Source organism: Schistocerca gregaria, chromosome 8 (assembly GCF_023897955.1).
Source record: "Schistocerca gregaria isolate iqSchGreg1 chromosome 8, iqSchGreg1.2, whole genome shotgun sequence".
NCBI classification, from domain to species: Eukaryota; Metazoa; Arthropoda; class Insecta; order Orthoptera; family Acrididae; genus Schistocerca; species Schistocerca gregaria.
Genome location: NC_064927.1, coordinates 173,907,379 through 173,932,916, shown reverse-complemented (window position 1 = coordinate 173,932,916; position 25,538 = coordinate 173,907,379). Strand labels below are relative to the sequence as shown.

At 40.8% G+C, this 25,538-nt stretch overlaps 1 protein-coding gene across 1 annotated transcript in view; it reads right to left on the bottom strand.

The window, feature by feature from the left end:
- The window catches only part of LOC126284605 (protein takeout-like), a 58,891-nt gene that overhangs the window by 21,759 nt on the left and 11,594 nt on the right, over window positions 1–25,538 (bottom strand). Inside the window, exons 2-3 of the mRNA XM_049983652.1 lie at window positions 7,641–7,733; window positions 3,008–3,158 (exon numbers count right to left, since the gene is read on the bottom strand). Of these exons, the coding sequence (XP_049839609.1) occupies window positions 3,008–3,158; window positions 7,641–7,733 (244 nt within the window). The remainder of the gene's footprint in view (window positions 1–3,007; window positions 3,159–7,640; window positions 7,734–25,538) is intronic.

Sequence of the window (25,538 nt, the reverse complement as noted above, 5' to 3'; positions counted from 1 at the left end):
ATTATTCTATGGAAACTGTCCATTTTAGAATTTAACTTTGTTGTCTTCATACATTTTGTAGCATTGGATACTTAATGAAAAATTTTAGTTTTAGCTCTGTGCAGCCCTTTGTGTGGTAAAGGCAACCTTAGTGTGGAGAAATGAATGCCAATTTTTTTCTGTTATCGTAATTATGTTTATCACTCTTCCTGTTGAACTGCAATGGATTATTTACAAAAACTTCATGACAGAATCAGTACACTATGAATCAGTATTCAAAATGCTGAACTTCTGTCTCACCATAAGATTTCCAATGATTCTAAGTACAAACATGACTAAGCTAAGTTGTTTAAGGAGTACCAAACTGTGTTTTTTTTTAATTTATATTCTGATCAATATGGACACTCATAAATTTCTACCCTAGTTATTTTGTCCTTGATATGTGCTACTGTTATCGTTGGAGTTGTAGCTCTAGATGTGCAGGACTGAATGTGTTGCGTCTTTTTTCAAACTGAGACTGAGCCCCTTTGCAGTAAACCACTCATTACTTCTGAGTACATTTACCATTTCTTTTGTTGCTTTATATTGTTTGGACTGATTACAACACTGGTGTCACCCGGAAAAAGCTAATTCTGTTTGTTGTATATTAGATGGAAAGTCATTTACATGTATGAGAAAAAGTAGTAGACCTAAGATAGAGCCTTGTGGAACCCCATCAGTGATTTCACCTCAGCAGAAGAATCTCATCTGCTTGGAGTATAATATTAAACAGATAGCCTGTGTTTTCTGCACCTACACTTTTCTAAACGAGACGATGTCTATTGACATTAACAAACAAAAAGTGGGGCACACTAGAATGTCAGCAGTGTTTGCTGTAGGATTCTATTGCAGTCGATTACGAGATATCAAATTTTGAAAAGTTCCCACAACGACACTTGTACAACACCTGTTTCAACACACACTAAAGAGCAACACATGTGCATACACTAGTTGTGTGGATTTTCACCAATAACGAGACAATTGACCATCACAGGTTGTGTTCAAAATGACCACCGGCAACTACGATACACGTTCAAAGTTTGGTATAGAACGAGTGCTGCACACTTGTTAGCATTTCAGCGGTGATGTGCGAGCAGGCAGCACTACGGGCTGGACAGCCATCTTATTGGTACCCCAGGTTCCTCGTAGTCTGCAGAAGCACGTCTTCTAGCATCCGTGGAACATGGTCTTTTAGGAGGCTGCGACACTTGTGAGCGGTCAGTGAAAAACGGGGCTATGAACTCATGGTTCAATATCCCATACCACACGTTTGCACTCATAGACGCTGATGTGATTACTGAAGGTGACTTCATGACTAAACGATATATTTGTACCTCTGGATTATCCTGACTTAATGCCCATGTACAGAAGTTGACACATATCTCATAAGCTTTTCCACAGAGCTCTTGATGGAGAGAGATGTGTTACGGATGGAACCTAAGTCGATGCCGAATGTGTAGGACATTTGCCTGACTCATGCCACATCCTCGTGCCATTGCGCGGGAGCTAACGTGCGGATCAACTGCAACAGCAGCAAGAACATTAATTGCTCCCTCTTCTATCGTCACTTGTTTCCTTCTATTACTTTGTCTATGTGTTACACTACAACATTCGTGTAACTGGTTGAAGAGGTTGATAAATAAGTGCCCAAATGGCTGACGTCTACTGAGATATTTTCCCGCATACTTCGTACAAGGACGTACAAGGACGAACTGCATTCTTCCTACACTCTTAAAACACCATGAGCATGTTTTTTTTTCCTTGAATTGGTAAATCCCATCGTTCCCTCAGACCTGTTGCTTATACTGTCACAAACTGAATAGCCAGTCGCAATGTTCACAAGGAATACTCAACGATACTGTAAGCAAACATAAAAACATCGCACCTAGCAACTACTCAGATTGAATGACACAAGTTAAGTGTCATTGTGAAAACTTTTCAGGATACGATTTCTCGTGAACGACTCGCATTATATTTCAGCAACAAACGTCACTGACATTCTAATTTTCAATATTTTTAATTTGCTTGTGTTAATATGCGTTATTCTGTTTAAAGGCGTGTATATTTGGACAACAAATACACTTTCTATTATTTTTAATGTATTGATTGGATGAAAATACGAGCCCTTGACTATCAGTCCAATCTATGAAACTCGCACATCAACAGCACTTTCCATTTCCGCAATATTTGCGATGCAAGTCTTACGTGATTCACCCTGTATATTTCAGAGCTTTTTCTCATTCATTTGATACAAAATGACACCGGAGAGGTTCTTGTCACTCGATGTTACACATATCTGCAGCCTTGAGGGGTGTAACAAATTTCCAGCGAAGACTAGCTGTCGGATGACACATTCAGAGCAACATTAGGAAGCGTGTCGAGCGTAAGTATGGAGTTCATGACCACACACTGAACCCATGGCCAAACTTCCTTTGCCAAATTATAGGCTATAGGCTAGAAAAGTACTGTTACCTGTAGTAAGAAGCATTCTCTATGACAGTGACTAACGATCTCAACAGGAGACATTTTCATTTAAGACAAAAGCGTGGAATTTATCTTAGTAAAACATCTCAGTGTTACGATTTATTTTTTGTTCAACTTCCATTTACTTCAACTGTTACATCCAACCTTAAGGTAATGTATAGATCTTTAAGGAAATATATAAATACATAAAGAAGAAGGAGACGTCAAAATATTATTTCATCGGTTTCAGGTACTTCAACAACAAAAAAATAGGACAGTTTTCTGTTTTCTAAAGATGTAATTTTTATTTGAGTGTTTCAGAAGAAGTTGTTCATAACTGAATATGTAATAGTTGAAAATGTATAACACTTACTGCGTATTTGGCCAAAGTGTTTCTTAATCCAGTGCCAAAGTGGGGTGCATTGGTTTAAGAACCGTAGGTGGCAAAATAATTTTCTTGAAGAAGCGCAGTTTTGGTTCCTTAGCCCCTTAACAGCTAAATGTGACACACATAATTTGTACTCACTCGAAAGAGTCGATGATGGCACTGGAGATGCCTGTGATCTGGAAGTTGCTGAAGTCAAGGTTGATAGCCACTGGTTTGTCCTTCTCCTCAGAGATGGAGAGCGACGTGATTGTGAGAGGGTCAATCGGCTGTGCCTCTAGGCTTCGGATTCCTGGACAGATAAAAGCACGCTGTTAACATAGTGGGACTGCTAGTTGGAGTATTTTCCTCCAAAGAGTCGTAGCTGTCTTATAATTTTTTCGTGTAAGAACCTGTAAACGTTTTCCTTCGACTTTCCGCAGGAGATTTACCTCCAGGATAATCTCTAAGGTTTCGATCTTTTCAATCGATCTGTATGAAACCTGTTTCGTAATCCTTTTCGGGTTTTCAGAGTATTTTCCAGAATTCCTTGAAGTGTTGGTTGCGATACAGATAAAGTAAGAGGCGTAAGACTATTTGCAGCAAACTCTAGCCAATTAAGTTTTGTTACAGCAAATACACAATTGTATCTCCCAAAAGAATAGTGTGGTCTCTTCTTTCCGTGTCCAAACTGTCTAATACTTTCTAACACGGCACTTTACTTCTAAAATTAATTTTCAGTGTCCTGCTATATATTGACATTACAGATGCTTATTATTTGTTGTTTTCTGAGTTTCCCATTAACAACTTTTCACTTCCATACAGTTCTCTTGTCCAGTGACACTGACTCAGAATTTTTGTCCTCAATTGGAAGCCAGATTTTGCATATGTTTCCACCCGAAGAGGTTTTTTACGTCTATGCCAGCTTATGTTTCACTTGTTCTTTGATCCAGTCATCTTCGAAAACGTACTTCCTACAGCACAAAAAATTATTAAGTAGTCACTTCTTTGAAACTTGTCAGTTTCCCCAGTGCGAGACAGAAGTGTTAAATTTGGCTCAAGGCTCCCGAAAACATTTTTTTCTGAATCATTCTTTCCAACTAGAATTTCTATCTAATTTTTAATCACTTCTACTGATCCAAAATTCTGTCTCTATTTCTCCTCACATAAAATTTCTTGCTAATAAGGGCGTCATTTACATCGAACAGTTGCTCACAGCCTTCAACTGAAAGGTCATAGGACTTTACAACTCTTTCCACTGTACTTTATTCGTGTTTGGAACATTTATCTACTTTCTCTTCGACACACACATCAAGCAAAGATTATAACAAATTGCAATCACAATATCTTCCTCATTAAATGTAAACACCTTTTTTGAATGTAGATAGTACTTCTGTTTGTAATAGAGACATGTCTTTCCATTTCGAGAGAAATTTCATTAGTCCAAGAACATTCTTGTACGTCAACAGGTGGCAGTATTTTTATAAAAATCAGAAAAATGACAGTAAAACTGTTTCTAAATCACAATTTTTTGCATACGTAATGGATATTTAATTTCTCTCACTTTATGTGCAGAAACTAGGAGTACAAGACGGATTTTCACAACTGAAAAGCTCTTCATCCCAACATTAAACAAAGGAGTTTTCAGTGGTATAAAATTTGACAACAAAAAGAAGTATCATATTCCGCACTATAGCTAAATATATCAAGGATGAGTCACCTATAACTTGCGTGGCAAATATTGTGGAAATGGAAAGCGCTATTGTTGCGCGGTTTTCACAGAATGGAGTGGTATTAGGGGCTCGTATTGTTAGCCAATCAACAGATTTTAATAATACTTAGAAAGTGAATTTGTTGTGCAAACATACACGTCTTTAAATCAAATAATGCCTATTGACATTACCAAATTAAAAATATGGTAAATTATAATGTCATCTCCCTCCATCAAGAGCTCCGTGGAAACGTTTATGATATTTGGATCTACTGCTGTACATGAGCATTAAGACAGGATAATCCAGATGTACATGCATATCGTTTCGTGATGAAGCCACTTTTACTAATCATGGCCAGGTAAACCACTGAAACATGCACTATTCGTCTGCTGACTATCCCTGTCGGTTTCGTCAGATGGAACGTGTGGTGTGGGATAGTGAGCCATGAGCTCAAAGGCGCACAAGTATCGCTGCCTCCTAACAGACCACCTTCCACGGATGCTAGAAGACGTGCTTCTGCAGAGTAGAAGGAACCTGTGGTACCAACATGATGGCTGTTAAAGCCCGTGGTGCTGCCTTCTCGGAAATGTTAGCACGTGTGCAGCAGTCGTTCCATACCAAACTAAACGTGTGTTGCAGCTGCCGGTGGTCATTTTGAACACAATCTGTGATGGTCAGTTGTCTAATTACTGGTCAGAATTCGCATAATTAGTGTATACACTTGTTGTGTTATTAAGTGTGTGCTGTAACAGATATTGTAAAAGTGTCGATGTGGGAACTGTGCCGTGTGCTCCTGCGATTTGATTGTTCCGGTGTAGTGTGTCCGATCTCTTTCGATTCGCTTTGCGGTGCGCGGGTTGGTGCGCCCTCCGTGCGGGACGCCGAAAGGGAGTCTCGGGTGGAGAGAGAGACGAGCGGGCCTGGGTGGAGCGACGCCGGAATATCGCGGAAGTCGCGTCGGGAAGTGGCGTGGGGGTGGCAGTTGCATGGGGGCCGACAGAGCAGCGGAACTGGAGGTGCTGCAGTGACTCGCTGCCGTTAGTTCTGTTTACGAGTTCAACCTTCCTCACGCTGCGGCTACGGGCTGGTGTTATTCTGGCCTTTACCTTGTTAGCGGCATTCCGACTGATGTTGTCAAAGGTGAGCTATTACTTTGGTGCATCTTCATCTGGTGGACGGCTGGGGTGGCCGATCGGTTCTACGCGCTTCAGTCTGGAACTGCGCGACCGCTAGTTCGAATCCTGCCTCGGGCATGGACGTGTGTGATGTCCTTGGGTTTGTTCTAAGTTCTAGGGGACTGATGACCTCAGAAGTTAAGTCCCATAGTGCTCTGAGCCATCTGGTGGAGTCACAGCGAGATTTCTTTCTGTCGTATTCTGGCTTGCGCTACTGAGCAGTGAGTGTTCCCACGTAGCGTGTCGAAATACTGACTTGTGCCCTGGTTGATTTACGCATGAACTGGAGTGCCTATGTGGGTGTGTTTGCTTAAATTGTTGATGAAGTGTTCCACAATACCCTTACTTGAGTGTCTTTAAATTGCATTTCAGTTTGTTAATGAACTTATGTCAGTTAAGAGACGCCCAAATTGTCACGCTAGTCAAGTAAAGTATAAGTCTACTGTTACACCACTGTTTACCTGTTGGATTAAAGTTAATTCAATCTTAACCACAGCTAAGAATAATTCAAGGCTAATTGTAAGTGCCGTGTCTGTTTGCTTTTTTATTGTGCTTTTCTCTTACTCACTAATTCAAGGCTAATTGTAAGTGCCGTGTCTGTTTGCTTTTTTATTGTGCTTTTCTCTTACCCACTGCTAGTGAGTGTTAAACTGTTTTGGAAACCCCTATGACGTCATTTCACGGTGTGTTTTTTGAAAGAGTTCTGTGGGTACTGTTTTTAATGGCTCCTGTTGCAACGGGGTTTGTGGCCCACACATCTATCGCACGCCAGGGGTTTAGTGCCAACCGCCAGTGCGGTAACTTGTTATCAATCCTTTTCTAGTCACCGTCTGGCCTACGACTATTGTTGGATTTCTGTGGTAAAATTTAGATGGAGCCACTGTCTTGTTAACTTGTCTCAACTGAATGTGCTTGCCTTATAAAACAGTTCATTACTGATTCTGAGTAGTGCTAGGGCACTCGTTATTCTGGACCAGACTGTCCTTCGCTTTAATTCCATTGTCTTGGTAAAACAGTGCTACGTAAGATTATAACGCAAGCGCCATTGTGGGTAATATTTACCAATTAACTATATAAGTGGTTCTGTCAATCCTTGTGGCACACAAGGTCACGTAAGGCAGTGCTGTACTGGGAAGATATTGCTATAAGTCTGGGATATTATTTCCTGTAAGACATTGTGCCCATTAGGTTATGTAACGCTTAAATACAGTGATTAGTTTGGTAATTTTCTGTGTTTCGTAATAACATTTTACGAGCATAAAAATTTTGGGAAAGGTTTAAATCTCATATTTGCATATTGTTTGATGTTAGATAACTTGTTGATGATTCATGTTAAATCAGCTGATACACATTTAAATTGAACAAGTTATATTGCAGTATGTTGTTACCAGTACCTTGCACGAATTTTCTTGCGTAATAAATTAAATTTTATATTCTATCCTCAATTTGTTGCTCAGCCTTCCACTCCAGCAGCCCCTGTATCCTGCTCCCAACCATATCAGGAACTTTTCAAAATACGCTATCTCGTAATCAACTGACAACAGAATCCTGCAACAAACACCATTGATATTCTATTGTACTGTGATTTTAGTTTGTTAGTGTCAATAGAGATTCTTCCGTTTAGAAAAGTGTATGTTTGCACAAGTAGTACACTTTCTGAATATTATTACATCTGTTGGTCGGCTAACAAAATGAGCCCCTGACTTCCAATCCATTCTGTGAAAACCGCACATTAATAGCACTTTCATGTTCTCAATATTTGTTGAATAGTTAAAGCAGGTGTACTTGGCCTAGGTTGTCAACACTTGGTGTTGTCCTTAAAAATAAAGTAGTGCTATTGCGATAAAAATCTCGATAAGATTATGTCTGTCAGCTTGCTCGTAGTATTAAACCAAATGCGGAACTTACCTTTAGATAGCGAGGGTAATGCCCCCTGCAATGCATTTTTCAAGCAGTCGTTGTATTGAGGGTCTGTCTGTTTGCATGTCTTGAGTTCAGGGGCTGAAACAAATGGATGAGAGAAGTTGATTAGCCACTTGGTTACAACACTAGCTAAACCTACAAGAGACAACAAAATGATGTGAACAATAAGGGGGTTTTACCAGGCAAGGCGAAGTGGTAATGCGGCCGTAGCGGCAACTAAATTAGTCACGTGACTAGGTACAGCCAAACTCGTATTAAAGCAATGCGCCTTTCTACGTCGCAGTGCAAGCATGGAACGTGAGGGTATAAAATGCCTTCGTGGGCAGACGCGACGGCTTGCGGTTATCGTGGTTAAATTTGCCACGAAAATGCTAAGCTTTTACATGGTTTGGAAATTACGGTAGAAGGAACGAGAAGCAAAAAAAAAAATGGAATTCTGATTTCTACACAAAAGGAGGAGAAACGACGTGCTCACAATAAGTATCTGATTGGCTATATGCACAAATGTATTATCGGGCGGCAATTTTTACCTATTGCGAACAGTATGAATAAATATCAGCTTTGCGAAAACTGCACAGGTTTTGTCCCACAGAACTCTGTTTCAAGGCTAGAGGGAGACCATTAAACAAATAGTGAATATGTTGACGCGCCAAAATTTTTGGGAAAGTTTTTTGAAAGTCTTGAGGAAGATAGAAAGAGACAATTGGCATACCACTTTTCAGTCAGAGTCTTCTAAATTAACAGGAACATATATGCATTTTTCGCATTTCTTCTTCTCCGCTAGGAGTATTTTTCCGCCGGTTCCCTTCTTTTCAGTGTTGCAGCAGGGCATGTAACTCATACGAAAAGAAATATATTGGTTAGTAAAAATGATGTATCCAGAATGAGATTTTCACACTGCAGCGGAGTGTGTGGTGATATAAAACTTCCTGGCAGATTAAAACTAAGTGCCGGACCGAGACTCGAACTCGGGACCTTGGCCTTTCGTGGGCAAGTGCCCTGCCAAACTGAACTACCAAAGCACGACTCACGACCCACCCTCACAGCTTTAAATCCGCCAGTACGTCTCCTACCTTCCAAGTTTCACAGAAGCTCTTCTGCGAACCTTGCAGAACTAGCACTCCTGGAACAAAGGATAATGAGGAGACATGGCTTAGCCACAGCCTGGGAGATATTTCCAGAATGAGATTTTCACTTTGCAGCGGAGTGTGCGCGGATATGAAACTTCCTGACAGATTAAAACTGTGTACCGGACCGAGACTCGAACTCATGCCCTTTGCCTTTCGCAGGGAAGTGCTCTACCAAGTGAATTTCCTGCACTTCTCTAAGCACAAGGAAGCGTGTAATATTCATGCTTTGACCCTGTAGTGTAGCGTAGTGGCACTAAGACAATATTTATGTTGGATATACAAATGGTCCCTAGTCCAAAGGCTATCCAAAACACTTAATCCTACTTTTTATATAACCAACAGGATCCAAGGTATGATCATCGGAAAATCTCGTTTTTATGCTCGGCGTTTTTAAATATATTAAGTAAGCATACTGTCGCATGCCACCTAGGCAGCAAAATAGCCCATAACGGACGGAGCAAGGAGGACATAAAACGCAGATTACCACCGGCAAAAAGGGAATTACTGTCCAACTTGATTCTACTGGTGTAAGACATAGATCTTACTTTGAGGAAGAAATTTCTGAGAATGTACGTTTGGAGAACTGTTTTGTATAGCATGAGAGATGGACTGCGGGAAAACCAGAATGAAGGAGGATAGAAGCGTTTGAGATGTGGTGCTACAGAACAACGTTGAAAATTAGGTGGACTGATACGGCGAGGAATGAGGACGCTGTCCACAGGTTGGCGAGGAAAGGAAAATATGGAAAACACTGGCAAGAGGAAGGGACAGGAATGTAGGTCATTTGTTATGGCATCACGAAATAACAACCGTGGGAGCTATAGAGAGTAAAAATTGTATAGGAAAACAGAGATTGTAATACATCCAGCAAATAAATGAGGATGTAGGTTGAAGGTGGTACTCTGAGATGGAAAAGTTGGCACAGAAGTGGAACTCGTGGTGGGCCGCTTCAACACATCCAGAAAAATGATGACCCAAAAAAAAAAATTCCTTTGGATGCCTAAAAGAAATACAATGAGCAACGCAAGTAAAAGATGGAGTATGACACTAAAACGAGTAATTAAATATGTTGATTCTGGTGACTCGTTGACATTTTCCACTGTTCAGTTATCTTCAGGGGCGTAACTGTCATATGGCTTGCAGTTGAAACCTATTATGGTGCTCGAGGGAGGTGCCCATAGAAATGTTCTTTTGGAAACGGAAATCGCTTCTCTTTTAAGAAAATTAAGAGCCTGGAGCTTCTGCGCACAAAAATATTCCATTTAATTCAAGGCGAGAAATGTCACGGTTCAGTAAATACGATATTATATTAGTTTATAATACTTTTTGTAATAAACTTGGCCGCGATGTACAGCAACGTACAGATGCTCCGGCCGTCGCGTAGAAGACGACGATATAAGGCTAGGTTTTCAGGAACGGAGTACAAATTGAAATATGCAAGATCGGGAAAAGTAATCGGCCTTTCTCATTCCAAAGGAAGCATTTAAATATTCGTATTCGACTTGAGAAAGCACAGGTAAGTTAAATCTAGTTTGACAGTCCTCCGGAACGAAAGCTTAATGTTTTAATCACTGCCCCTCCTCGCTCGGTAGTCATAAATATGCTGCACTCGTATTATGGACGGCCTGACTCAATAACTTAGTGAGCAAGTGTCAAACAACAAATTCTAAGATCTGTGAATCAATGCCCGGTTGGTACTAATATACACTAGTGTCCGTTCAAACTGCTACGCCTACAAGAAATGCACGTGCTAAGCCGGTATTCATTGGACAAATATACTAGAACTGACATGTGATTACATTTTCACGCAGTTTGGGTGCATAGATCCTGAGAAATTAGTACCCAGAAGAACCACCTCTGGCCGTAATAAAGGCCTTGATACGCCTCGGTATTGAGCCAAACAGAGCTTGGATGGCGTGTACAGGCACAGCTGCCCATGCAGTTTCAACACGATACCACAGTTCATCACGAGTAGTGACTGGCGTATTGTGACGAGCCAGTTGCTCGGCCACCATTGACCATACGTTTTCAATTGGTGATAGATCTGGAGAATGTGCTGGCCAGGGCAGCAGTCGAACGTTTTCTGTATCCAGAAAGGCCCGTACAGGACTTGCAACATGCGGTCGTGCATTATCCTGCTGCAATGTAGGGTTTCGCAGGGATCGATGAAGGGTAAAGCCACGGGTTGTGACACATCTGAAATGTAACGTCCACTGTTCAAAGTGCAGTCGATGCGAACAAGAGGTGACCGAGATGGGTAACCAATGGCACCCCATATCATTACGCTGGGTAATAAGCCAGTATGGCGATGACGAATACACGCTTCCAATGTGCATTCACCGAGATGTCGCCAAACACGGATGCGACCATAATGATGCTGTAAACAGAACCTGGATTCATCCGAAAAAATGACGTTTTGCCAATCGTGTACCCAGATTCGTCGTCGAGTACACCATCGCAGGCGCTCCTGTCTGTGATGCAGCGTCAAGGGTAACCGCAGCCGTGGTCTCCGAGCTTATAGTCCATGCTGCTGCAAACGTCTTCGAAATGTTTGTGCAGATTGATGTTGTCTTGGAAACGTCCTCATCTTTTGACTCAGGGATCGAGACGTGGCTACACTATCCATGTCAGCACATTGTAGGAGTCGCAACCGGCTCCAATCTTGTGTGAATGGTCTGAAAAGCTAATCATTTGCATATCACAGCATCTTCTTCCTATCGGTTAAATTTGGCGTCTGTAGCACGTGATACTCGTGGTGTAGCAACTGTAATGGCCAGTAGTGTATCTTCAACTCTGGCAAATACATTGGCGGAAAAAGAAATCGCATCACCAGGAAGGAGTTGTGCAACATAAACAAAAGTTGGTAGTCTCATAAGCGTGTCGCTAGTAACACCACTTTGAGGATTCAAATCAAGTTCGTTTTAAATACACTCTGTAACGGTGGTGGCTTTAGTTACCTTTGAGATTGGACGTGGTGAGTTGATGTTAGTCAAGACTGCCTTTAAGATGACGAAGACGCCATTGTCAAGAACTCCCTGGCTTTGAACGAGGTCATTAAGACGGTTGTTCCATCTGCGATATTGCAGAAAGACTTGGCAGGAATGTAGCCACTGTACATGATTGCTGACAGCGGTTGACACGAGAATATGCGGTCAGAAGAAGACGGGCGCAGGATGGTCATGGCTCTGGTGCTTCGTATTACATCTGCAGCAGCAATTTGAGCAGCAGTTGGCACCACCGTGAAACAACGAACTGTTACAAACCGATTACTTCAAGGACAAACGCCCTCTAATATGCATACCACTGACCGCAGGCCATCGCCATTTGCGACTTCAGTGGTGTCAAGCGAGAGTGAATCACTGCCTGGCTTCGGCTTTTTCTACCATTTGTTTCATACTGTCATTCCACTTTACGTCTGTCTCGATGGTTACTTCTAGTTATTCTACCGTAGCCACTGCTTCCAGGGGTTTTCTTTTCTTTTTTTTTACCGCTGTTCTAACCGAACAATAGTAAACTTCTTCGCTTATTTATCCGTAATACGTAACATTTATTTAATTCAGGTTTAGCTACCAGTACGTGCACCGATCGCCGATCCTCTGCAGATCTTCCTTGATATCGTTACAGTCTTTAGGTTTACCAATCATAAATTCTCACTTGCTTCTCTAACTAAACTGCTGCTTTGTCTATCATGAGCCCGGTGCTCGCTGTTGACGGTTCGTCTAAACCATCAATTTTGTACCTTAATTCGTTCACAAACAAAACTGCTCTTTCACCATGCAATGTTCATATTTTCTAGGCCACACGCGTTTCGTCATATGCACGACACAGGCCTTCTATGCGTTTTCAGAAATAGTGTATGGGTTTAATTTTACACACTTTGATTATGGGTTTGAAACTATACCCCGATTTTTTAAGTAAATGTAATCGTATTTACCTGAACAGCTATTTTTTTTCATTTTGTGACGATTTTAGTACTTATTCCTCATATGATCACGTCTAGAAAAATCACATTTTACTTTCATATCCTTAACACTTGTAGAAATTTTGCGAGTGAATTCAGTTCGTTTCTGCGCAACAAGCGTAAAAATACCATATCAACATACTCTACGTCGGAAGATCCTATGCTATGAGTCGTTAAAGAAATAGTAATTCGCCAAGTTCTCAGAACAGAAGGCAAAAAAATATTCAGTATAGCCTCAACTTCCTTCCAAGTACGGATTCCCTCTCCCAAAATTTGTGATAGGATAAAAACCTTCGTGTTACAATTTATAGTAGATATCAGTAGCAGTTGGAATCCCAGGTCACTCTGGCGGAGCCATATGTTCTTCCAGCAAATTTTAACAAATGAAATGTGCAAGGAATTTATTCAGAATGCTCTTCCAGATTTGCTAGCAAGGAAGATAGTGGTGTATCACATTTCAGGCACAGTATTTTTGTGCACACGCTGACACTCACAAAGACACATTTAAAAATAGTATAGGACAATTTTCATGGTCCACACGTTCCTCCAATCCTTTGGATTACTGCCTATTGTCCCGTGCTTCTGTGATTCTAACTAGCGGTTCCAGGCGCTTCAGTCTGGAACCGTGCGACCGCTACTGTTGCAGGTTCGAATCCTGCCTCGGGCATGGGTGTGTGTGCTGTCCTTAGGTTAGTTAGGTTTAAGTAGTTCTAAGTTCTAGGGGACTGATGACCTCACATGTTAAGTCCCATAGTGCTCAGAGCCATTTGAAACATTTTTTATCATTCTAATTGCACAAACGCTACATCATTGTGTCATGAATGCCTGCGAAACCCTTCGACAACGTTGGGTGGTGTTTAAAAGACAACGATCCGACGAATTCATTCGTGTCTAGAAACAATGCGGTGACTATTTGAACTTTAGTTATGAGTTTCTGAATTGTAGAATTACATTACTGGCCCAGTAACGAAGGAATTTAGGGCGTTATTACATAAAATTCTGTTCTTATTTTGATGTAAACTATCATTCTATCAACCGCGTTTCTGATGATCTCTGTATGTTTAGTCTGCAGTCTCACTCTCTCAAAGTAATTGTGTGTGATCAGCTGCACAGCTAATTAAGAGACAAAATTATAGTTTGCTTCTGTCTCATGTTCTTCGGACGACGTTTGTTTGACGATTTCTCTGTCGTTTCGCCAGCACGCGTGGCTGGCATTGTCAAAGTTTCGCCCTCCATTACAGGTGGCTGACAATTGCCGCTGTGGTGCTATGCAACACACAGTTCTACAGCTGACCTTCATAAACCACGTGCGAGATTGTCATATTCTCACGCTCGCTACGCGCAAACTATTAATCCTTCAGAAAATATCAACGGAGTCTTTTTGTAATAAATTTAATATAGTTAAATTTTTTACTGGTATCCGTTTTCGCTGGAGGCCGTGGTTTTCGTTGTATCAAAAAAGTACGTACAAATGTGACCATCAAACGCACCGCCACTCCCCCACTGATCCCTCACCAGTCAGGATTTCTAATCTGTTGTTCATGGAATTCCGTCCTAGCACTGTACAAATATTTATGACTTCACGAAATGTTTCCTACATTCGATCTGTTTTGGTCTTCACTAACCGCTGTTATTATGCCTCCGGCTTACCCGAACACATGAAAAATCTGAAACTGCCGTTTAGTAAATTTTACCTAACAGTTTTATGAATTTTCACAGCCTAAAATAATCAGTTAATTCATGTTATTCGTCAGGCGCTCTGACTACGAATCCTTTGTTCAGTAACCGATTTGGATCGAATTGTCACCGTAATAAGTTTTAGCGTAACGTTTACAAAAGCCGGTTTTCGTTCATTACCCTGACAGGCACGTTTAAATTAAGAATGTTTATGAAGTAACTGACTGTTGGTGTCGCAACAGACCAATTAAAAGAGACAAAGAAGATCGAATATAAGAAATAGTTCGTGTAGTCAGAAATTTTTTAACAGTGGCAGAAGGGAATGCCGTGAGCAGCAATTAGAAATCCTTGTTGGTAAGGGATGAGCGTAACGTGGACGTGCGTTTGAAGGTCACCTTTGTACGTGTTTCTTGAGTAACTTGAAAACTGTGGCCTCCAGCAAATTTAACTACATTAAATTTCTTACAAAATAAAGTCCTGCTGATGGTTTTCCCGTAGGACTAATAGGTCGTGCGTAGCGAGCAAGAGAATATGAAAATGTGCAGCATGTTTATGAAAGCTACTTATAACAATGCGGGTTGCATAAAACGACAGCGGTAGGGGCAGCTGAATCACTATCTACCTAGCGCCCCAAAGTCCGAGGGCTTTTCCCTGGCCATTACCCCACTGATTCTCTCCTTGCTGTCTGCAATGATTGTTCATTGCCAGCACTGGAATCGAGCATCTCTTCACCTTGAGGCTCTTTATTGATGAAGCTGTTGTCATTTTTTGTGGGTATCTATGGCTTGCCTGAACAAGCGGGTGTATCTCAGCACTTGTCCACAGCAAGAATTTCCGTGTCGGTGCGTTTTGGTGTCGGTTTCACACAGCGCATGCTTCACCCGATTGTGTTCGGAGATCCTCGTGTTGATTGATCGTCCAGTCATACCAATATGACTTCTCCAAGTGTACGAGGTATGTTGTATTTCTCCTGCATTGTGATGAGTGCCTTTTGTCCTTTGGCGATCTAAGACAGTCCTTGATCTACTCTGTTGGTTTATGAATAGTCTCTAAGCCGTTTGGTCTCAATAAACGGCCTATTCCGTCCGTCATCCTGGCAATATGTAGCAGAAAGACCATACCGTCATTTCTTCTTCCGATGAGTCACTTCGCCGAATGTCACATCGAATGTAACAGGTGGTAGCTATTGCTCCTCACAACTCGTTTGACGTGCTGCAGCTCACGTATTCGTCTTGCGTGCGTTACGAGTGTACTGATCACCCCTATTTTTTAGCTCGGGTGGTGATTTGACAGCTTGTGCAGATATCCGTCCGTCTGTGCCTGTTTACATACACGCTGTGTCCCATTTTCCAAGCATCCCTCATAACCATCACATGCTGTTGGTGTTGGTTCTTTTCAACCTCCATAGTGAATTTTACTGGGACTGGGACGTCTAAGGAAGCCACCGCCCTGTACCTCACCACGGCGCCACAGCACGAAGGTGTCGTCAGTGTACCCATACCACATATTACGTTAACATTGTGCCAGCTCTATCGCCTCTATTTCTAAATGTTCCATGAAGAAGATGGCCATCGCTGGATGAAATGAACTGCCAATGGTGAAGCATTCCAACTGTTCGTAGAAGTTGTCATGCCACTAATTAACTACTGAGTCCGTCTCTATCTCTGCCTTGGTCGTAAATATCACAGCGTCGTTATTCGGGCAAGTCCATAGTTGACTTTTCTGTGTAATGATGTGACACGTTAATGAAAAGAAGAAATAGAGCGTGGGAGGGGATGACTGGAGCAGATAGAATGGCATCCTACACGAAATTCCCAAACGTTAAGCAGGATTTCACGCACACATAGAACAATCTCGATTCCTCGCGAATCTCTTGAATCTGATTTTAATCGTCAGAACACTTAACAAAGCGTGGACAGTGTTCCGTGCCTTTGTTTTACATTTCTTATTATTTTTTATTAATTCTCAAAATTATAATGTGATTGCTTACATGATCGGTCTTTGATAGCAAAACAGCGTAGAAAGATTTTCGAGTGGGGAAAATTTTTCGTTTATTCCCACATGGAATGAATAGATATAGTAATTACTCGAGGTATTTGAAATTCGTCTATGCAACTACTAAATTGTTTATTTTTCCCATATGTTTTTCATTTTATTGGTAGCAAACACCGCTAGTCATCGCATGACCATCTCTCTCAGTTATGTAACTGGATTTGGGATTTCCTGTCAGAGAGGTCAAAGTGCGTAGTAATTGACTGAAAGTCATCGAGTAAAACAGAAGTGATTTCAGGAGTTCCCCAAGGTAGTGTTATAGGCCCTTTGCTGTTCCTTATCTGTATAAATGATTTGAGAGACAATATGAGCAGTCGCATTTAGTTGTTTTCAAATGACGCTGTCGATTATCGACTAATAAAGTCATCAGAAGGTCAAAACAAACTGCAAAACGATTTAGAAAAAAATATGTGAATGGTGCGAAAAGTGGCAGTTGACCGTAAATAACGAAAAGTGTGAGGTCATCCACATGAGTGCTAAAAAGAACTCGTTAAACTTCGGTTACAAGATAAATCAGTCTAATCTAAAAGCCGCAAATCCAACTAAATACCTAGGGATTACAATTACGAACAACTTAAATTGGAAAGAACACATAGAAAATGTTGTGGGGAAGGCTAACCAAAGGCTGCGTTTTATTGGCAGGACACTTAGAAAATGCAACAGATCTACTAAGGAGACGGCATACACTACGCTTGTCCGTCCTCTTTTAGAATACTGCTGCGCGATGTGGGACCCTTACCAGATAGGACTGACGAAGTACGTCGTAAAAGTTCAAAGAAAGGCAGGAAGTTTTGTATTATCGCGAAGTATGGGAGAGTGTCACAGAAATGGTCAGGATTTCGGCTGGAAATCATTAAAAGAAAGGCGTTTTCGTTGCAACGGAATCTTCTCACGAAATTCCAATCACCAACTTTCTCCTCCGAGTGCGAAATAATTTTGTTGACACCGACCTACGTAGGGAGAAACGTTCACCACGATAAAATAAGGGAAATCAGTGCTCGTACGAAAAGATATAGGGGTTCATTCTTTCCGCGCGCCATATGAGAATGAAATAATAGAGAATTGTGGAGGTGGTTTGATGAACCCTCTGCCAGGCACTTAAATGTGATTTGCAGAGTATCCATGTAGATGTAGATGTAGATGTTTCCTGCTTCATTTCGTGTTATCTCCATGACCGTTTGTCAGACATTCCAGACCTTTTCTTTGTTTTTAGACCTATCTATCACTTTGAATAGGAGCATTACATTCTTGCTCCACATTACCGCGTAAGTCTTTTATTTTTTTTAACTAAAATGGTAAACGTTTATCTCACTTCACTTCTCCTTTTCACTTTCTCCTCCCTGACATTACACTTTGAAGATGTTATCGTTGTTCATATCGCAAGAGGAAGGTCACCGTACGTAGTTTTATCGTTCGTCGATAAAATTAGGAAAATCAGGCCATTTGATTCCTCTTCCTGATGCAGAGGTTTAAATAATGCTGGTAAAATATTTGTAATGTGAGTCTCGTAGCTTATTCTGGTCATTAGAGAAAGTTAGTGTTAGGTTGTACTATTGTTCCATCACATAGTTATTGGTTTGTAATCTGAGTAGAGTTCCTAAAAGTTTAGGAAATTGAGTTGGTGCTTACACCACAAGTCGAGAATCTCGTGAGCTCTACGAGCCGCGACCTGTACTTACACTTCTTTCAAGCTGAGCTCATAAGGATTAGAGTAGGGTTCTATCACTATGCTGACGTGTATTCTGTTCGGTTACGTTCTTTTTATTTCACTGAGCGCTATTTTTCCACACTTAGTAGAATGTTCCGCGTTTCGCTCACAGCTATCACTTTCATACAATGGCGCGAGGTGAATACCAATGAGCAGTTTGTCATTATTCGTTAATTTACTGTTAAGTATTCTGTACAATGTAGATTTAACTCCTGATGGCAGAGTCGACACTTGAATATTTTCCCAGATTATTTGCCATTTAAAAAGAGAGTATTTGGTTCCGGAACAAATACTTTCTGGGTGTCCTCTCAGTATTCCCTACAATCTCTACACTGTCTTGAGGTCTGACTGAAGGAAGATAGCATTTTTGAACATAAAACTACCAGCGTAAAAATATTCCGATCGAAGCGAAAAAAAGGCAAATATGCTATTGTTTAATAGACTGACTGAGCAGTGGGCTAGCAGCTGCCTCGCAGTATCTTACTCACCACATTCAAAAATTTTGGAGAGAAATTTTAAATGTGCAAGGAAGGTGGAATGAGGCAGCTAGTGCCCCACTTTTCAGCCACAGTCTTTTAAACAGTAACAAATTCGCCTGTTTCGTACTCCAATTGGAGCATTTTTTCGCTGGTTCTCACTCATATGAGAAGAACTTTATGGGCCAGTAAAATATTGATAGTTTATACATATGAAATTTAAACAACGCAAAACTAATTTTACAATCATCAGAGACCAGAAGTTACGTGCACAAAATTTTTCTATGTACTTGAATACTACAACATGCGGTTCCCAGATAACGAACACGCTATATATCGTGCTACGTCACTTTATAAACAACATTTTCGCCTCACACCGGATTTTACGTATAACTTTGAACTTCTGTACCTCGGTAACGGATAAAGATACCAAGAAACTTTTCATGGAGATCGGCATCTTAGGAATATATCGAAAAAATTACCCTCCTTTGCTGTGTATGCCCGTTTAGAATCTACGGCTCCCCAAGAATTTTTAAAAACGGAGAAATGGAACTTCTAGATAAATGCTTATAGATAGAGAATATAACGTTAAAATTTGAGCGACTTGTCGCTGTTATTTTTTATTTAGATTTCGCCTCATACCGGATTTTACATGCGTATTTTATGTGTTGAATTAGGATTATTTGAACCTTTGTATCTCAGAAACAGATAAAGATATCAAGAAAAATCTCCATGTTTTGCTGTTTACAGCCGTCTTGGAATACTCGGCCCGGTTGTCGTGGGGAAATATTGTTACAACCCTTTTTGGACCTTTCTAATGAACCGCCCATGAGCTAATGGTACTTCCTTGGGCCACTTAAGGACCACAGCACATCACATCAAGTCCAAAAGGAACCAATCGATTTGCTTCATTGCCAAAGCAGGATTTAAACTATGCTTTGACCCTATACTGTTAGGATAGTGACACTAACACGAGCCTTATATAGATTGCACAAATGGTCTGTGGTCCAAGAGGTACCCAAAACCCTTGACCCTACCTTTCTATCACCAATATGAACTCCGAAAGAGTCCTTTTTTTATGGGCACTTTTGGAACATCTTAGATGACACCTGCGAAGCGATCTGAGAATTTATACGGGGTGGAGGTACGAGTGCAGATCACATCCGTAGGTCCAAAAACATCCTGTAGGTCGCCGTCCAAAGATATGAACCATAACGGCACGTTTCTTCGCGGGTTCGATTAGTAAGTGAGAAAGCAGCAGGTTCTACGAGGGAGGCGTTGGGCATCACGGAGAACGTTCTTTACCAGGAAAGTCAATCGTCTCACATTCCTCGCGGAATTCCCAGGACGGGAACTGAAGCCCCTATGGAGAATCGTGAGCAGTCCTTCTTCTAGTGCGCCATTCGTGAATGACGGGAACGACAAAGGTACACGAAGCACCCTCCTCCACACGCTATAAGCTGGGTTCTGAAATATGGGTGATGTAGACACACATTTTTTTTGTGTACAGTTTGCGGCAGACTTCCAAAGAACGCAACTTACCCACAAACGTGTTATTTATTCCGATGACGAAACGTAGTGTACTACCGAAGCCATTCCTGTATAAAATTATCGCCATCCTACATCGGATGAATAAAAGATATCTTCTTACAAGATAAATGCTACACACATTCATTGTAAATGGACTAGGAAATAATTTCTCCGGACGTAGTTCGCAAGTAAACAGCTCAGTTCAAAGCCTCGTGTTTGTTTGCACACATGTATTACTCAAGAATTTACTTAAGCCTGACCTTCATGACGCTGCTGTCAGTATTCTGTTTGTGGTTTCTTGTTAAAGCGCGTCAGCGCCACGTCTTACTTGAAGATGTGTTGATACGCCCAAAACTTGTTAGCTGAAGTATTTTCCAAACAGCAATCTCAGCGACACTTGAAGCTCTTTCAGAGAAAACTCATTTACATTCAGCTAGCACAGCTGCTTGTTGCGCAGTGGCTGCCACGTAAAAACAAGAATGGTAAAACGGCATCTGAGTTCTCATGATTCCGTTCTATCTTTGACTCAATGTTTTGCATGCCAATAACAACGCGGTTTGTTTGATCAATGGGAGTTGTCTCTCTGTCGAATGTTATGACGAAGGGAATATTTTTTGCTGTTTGGTAAACATTTGAAATGCATGTTTATCGTAGTCTTCGCACTATAACATGATAAAAAAATAAATACGCTATATGATGTTATCATTTGATTATTTATCAGAGTCTATCAGGTCGACTTACAACAGAGTCTTTGACCCTAACCTATATTGATAACACGTATCATTTTATACATAAGACATATCTGTAACAACAGCAGTGCATTTATAGTTGCTTCCTGATTCCATAGACACCGTACAATACTTCTGAAGTTGTATTTTAGGATTCACGTAAGAAGTCCATATCTTGAATGTTGAAACCAGTTAAATTCAGCACCCCATATTTCGCTACCATGAACTGATGATCTACAAAATTCTTCAAATGCGTGTGAATTCCTAATGGACCAAACTGCTGAGGTCAACGGTCCCTAGACTTAAACACTACTTAAACTAATTTATGCTAAGAACAACACACACACCCACGCCCGTGGGAGGACTCGAACATGGCGCCTCTAACCGGCATGCCACTCCGCGCGGAAACTGACGATCTATAACGACTACATACCATAATAGGGTAGCATGTTTCATGGAGGACCTGCTGCATTGCATAATTTCTAAAAAAAAATGTGTCAAGAATCAACGAGAGAATTTATGATGAAATATCAAAATTCAGTTAATGACTGTTCTGAAAAGTAATGTCATTGAACCAATGTTATAAAACAAATAACTGGAACCTAAACGCCCTGGGTGAATTATTATTGATTATATATTAATGACAATATTTAATTCTCCACAATTTCGACAATATTACAGATTTGCAATACCTAAGACCAGTTTGGGAATTAGCAAAAAAAAATCCTTTAAGATGAAGCAGGTTACTTTGTGTACCATCGTTATTTCCTTCTTTGGCCGTTCCAGTTGCGAATGTTTCGCGGTAAGAACGATTGCTGGTAAGCTTCCGTATGATCTCGCTTCTCTCTCATTTTTATCTTCATGATCTTTTTACAAGAAATACGTAGGGGGAGTAAGATATTGCTTATTTCAGACGAAGAAAACTGATGTAAACCTGAAATTTACCATATGTCTGGTGTAATCGATTGAAAAATTTCACACAAACCAGACTATATGAATAAGTAAATCCATTGAAAATTTCACACACACACAAGACTATTTAAATAAGGAAATATTTTAATCTAACACCTTTTTAAAACTAACTAAAAAGTATAACATAGTTTCTCCTAGCTACATACAGATTCCTGAACCCTTACAGATGATTCTGAAAGTTTGTGCTTCTGAACTGTTAATAGCTCAGACAATACTTGTAAAATTTAAAACAGCACATGCAACAGCTAATACAAGGGCTATATTTTTTCAACTTCTGATCGGTCGTGAAATTAAACTCACAGTGAAAACCCGATTTAGCTTGCACTGATATACTGCACAGTGTCTCTAGTACGCCTGTCGATTTGGTCACGTCAAACTTTTCATTTCTGAGCACATAGTGAACGCATAAAGATGCTTGGATCATTAGCGTCTACCGCTAAGTGTGAAGTGCCTGTAGAAAGGTTCCGCCTTGTCTCATGTTTCCTTCTTCTTGACAATGCTCAGCTGCACACTGCATTTGCAATGAAGATGCTCTGGCAGACTCCTCTTGATCTTCATCTCTACGCTCACGTGAACCTCTGGCTGTGAAGACAGCATTTTGGCGCAAACAGTGAGCTGCAGACCAGTGTAGGGAATTGGCGGAAAGCACAGGGTATTGGAATGTCTAACTCAAAAAAGCGACTGTGCGTTGGAAGTAGCTGGACCGTGTAGCTAAATGTTGCAAACCAAACTTTCTTTTTATTTTCACCGTGGTTTCCATTTAACGACTAATCACAGGTGGGAAAAAGCAGCCTTCGTGGTAAGAAGTGTAGGAAACGCCTGTTACTGGGGCACCGTTTGTACTACCATCGTACGTTAAGCAGCAAAATTGATACCCGATGTGTATATACTTCCCTTGTGAGATACAGTAGGTGCAAAAGGTTGTTCGAGAGAGTTTTGGAAAGGACATGCGAATGAGAAGCTGACGAGGGGAACCCGAACAAGATCTTGGAAAGCGAGGGAGAAAGCGTCATGACATGAAGAGGAGGAAGATGTCCTGTTAAGCGTTTGTTCTGTTAACCCATCCTGTTACCCCTTGATGTGACAAATATGTCCCACTGAAGTAATAACTTTTGGAATTTGGAAAAAATAGTGCGGACCATGGGCTGGAAGTATAGAAGGCTACGTATGACCAGGTTGAGTGGCATGTGTCTAGAGCTGGTATGCGCTCCCGTTTCACGAAAATCTTCTGCGTTCCAAAAATGTCTGAAGTTCTGAAACACTTTTACACTAGTTGGTAATACTATGGGTATTTATATTTGTAGACAAGACTTTACCGTGACTACCATTAATATCAAATGAAACAAAAAGTGTGCTGTTACCAGTGACATTTTATTTCAACGAAGAGAGGTTTAAACCTCTGTCATCATGAGACGCCCTCTTTGGTCCTTCCAGTTTCTATAAAGTGTGATGATTTATGTGTTGTAACGCTACAGAAAAGGGAGTTTGTAGTTACTGCAGACAGCACACAGGACACGCCAAAGTCGTAATTCAAACGTAAGAGTATGTGTCGTTTTAATCCACATAAATACAGCTGCTGATTGAAGTCTGAACCTTTGAAACGCGTCATGGAAATAAACAGATTATGACGCAACACTAAACTTCTTTCATTCAGCATATGATATGTCAAAGGCATCCTCAAATTTTATATGAAAATATCTACATTTTATCCTAATGAGGTTAAATATGTTTTGGTACTGATTATATACCATGGTAATAAAATGTCACTAGATGCAAAAAAATTAACTTTGACAATTCTAGGTACGAATGAGAAATGGACCTAGTTAGGTTCATGGAACACACGTATCCCATCACACTGATTTTGAAAATTATTCAATTTAGTTTTTATTTTTCTTAGTGATGAACCATGGACCTTGCCGTTGGTGGGGAGGCTTGCGTGCCTCAGCGATACAGATGGCCGTACCGTAGGTGCAACCACAACGGAGGGGTATCTGTTGAGAGGCCAGACAAACGTGTGGTTCCTGAAGAGGGGCAGCAGCCTTTTCAGTAGTTGCAGGGGCAACAGTCTGGATGATTGACTGATCTGGCCTTGCAACATTAACCAAAACGGCCTTGCTGTGCTGGTACTGCGAACGGCTGAAAGCAAGGGGAAACTACAGCCGTAATTTTTCCCGAGGACATGCAGCTTTACTGTATGATTAAATGATGATGGCATCCTCTTGGGTAAAATATTCCGGAGGTAAAATAGTCCCCCATTCGGATCTCCGGGCGGGGACTACTCAGGAGGATGTCGTTATCAGGAGAAAGAAAACTGGCGTTCTACGGATCGGAGCGTGGAATGTCAGATCCCTTAATAGGGCAGGTAGGTTAGAAAATTTAAAAAGGGAAATGGATAGGTTAAAGTTAGATATAGTGGGAATTAGTGAAGTTCGGTGGCAGGAGGAACAAGACTTCTGGTCAGGTGACTACAGGGTTATAAACACAAAATCAAATAGGGGTAATGCAGGAGTAGGTTTAATAATAAATAGGAAAATAGGAATGAGGGTAAGCTACTACAAACAGCATAGTGAACGCATTATTGTGGCCAAGATAGATACGAAGCCCACACCTACTACAGTAGTACAAGTTTATATGCCAACTAGCTCTGCAGATGATGAAGAAATTGAAGAAATGTACGATGAAATAAAAGAAATTATTCAGATAGTGAAGGGAGACGAAAATTTAATAGTAATGGGTGACTGGAATTCGAGTGTAGGAAAAGGGAGAGAAGGAAACATAGTAGGTGAATATGGATTGGGGCTAAGAAATGAAAGAGGAAGCCGCCTAGTAGAATTTTGCACAGAGCACAACTTAATCATAGCTAACACTTCGTTCAAGAATCATGAAAGAAGGTTGTATACGTGGAAGAACCCTGGAGATACTAAAAGGTATCAGATAGATTATATAATGGTAAGACAGAGATTTAGGAACCAGGTTTTAAGCTGTAAGACATTTCTAGGGGCAGATGTGGACTCTGACCACAATCTATTGGTTATGACCTGTAGATTAAAACTGAAGAAACTGCAAAAATGTGGGAAATTAAGGCGATGGGACCTGGATAAACTGAAAGAACCAGAGGTTGTACAGAGTTTCAGAGAGAGCATAAGGGAACAATTGACAGGAATAGGGGAAAGAAATACAGTAGAACAAGAATGGGTAGCTCTGAGGGATGTAGTAGTGAAGGCAGCAGAGGATAAAGTAGGTACAAAGACGAGGGCTGCTAGAAATCCTTGGGTAACAGAAGAAATATTGAATTTAATTGATGAAAGGAGAAAATATAAAAATGCAGTAAATGAAGCAGGCAAAAAGGAATACAAACGTCTCAAAAATGAGATCGACAGGAAGTGCAAAATGGCTAAACAGGGATGGCTAGAGGACAAATGTAAGGATGTAGAAGCTTATCTCACTAGGGGTAAGATAGATACTGCCTACAGGAAAATTAAAGAGACCTTTGGAGAGAAGAGAACCACTTGTATGAATATCAAGAGCTCAGATGGCAGCCCAGTACTAAGCAAAGAAGGGAAGGTAGAAAGGTGGAAGGAGTATATAGAAGGTTTATACAAGGGCGATGTACTTGAGGAAAATATTATGGAAATAGAAGAGGATGTAG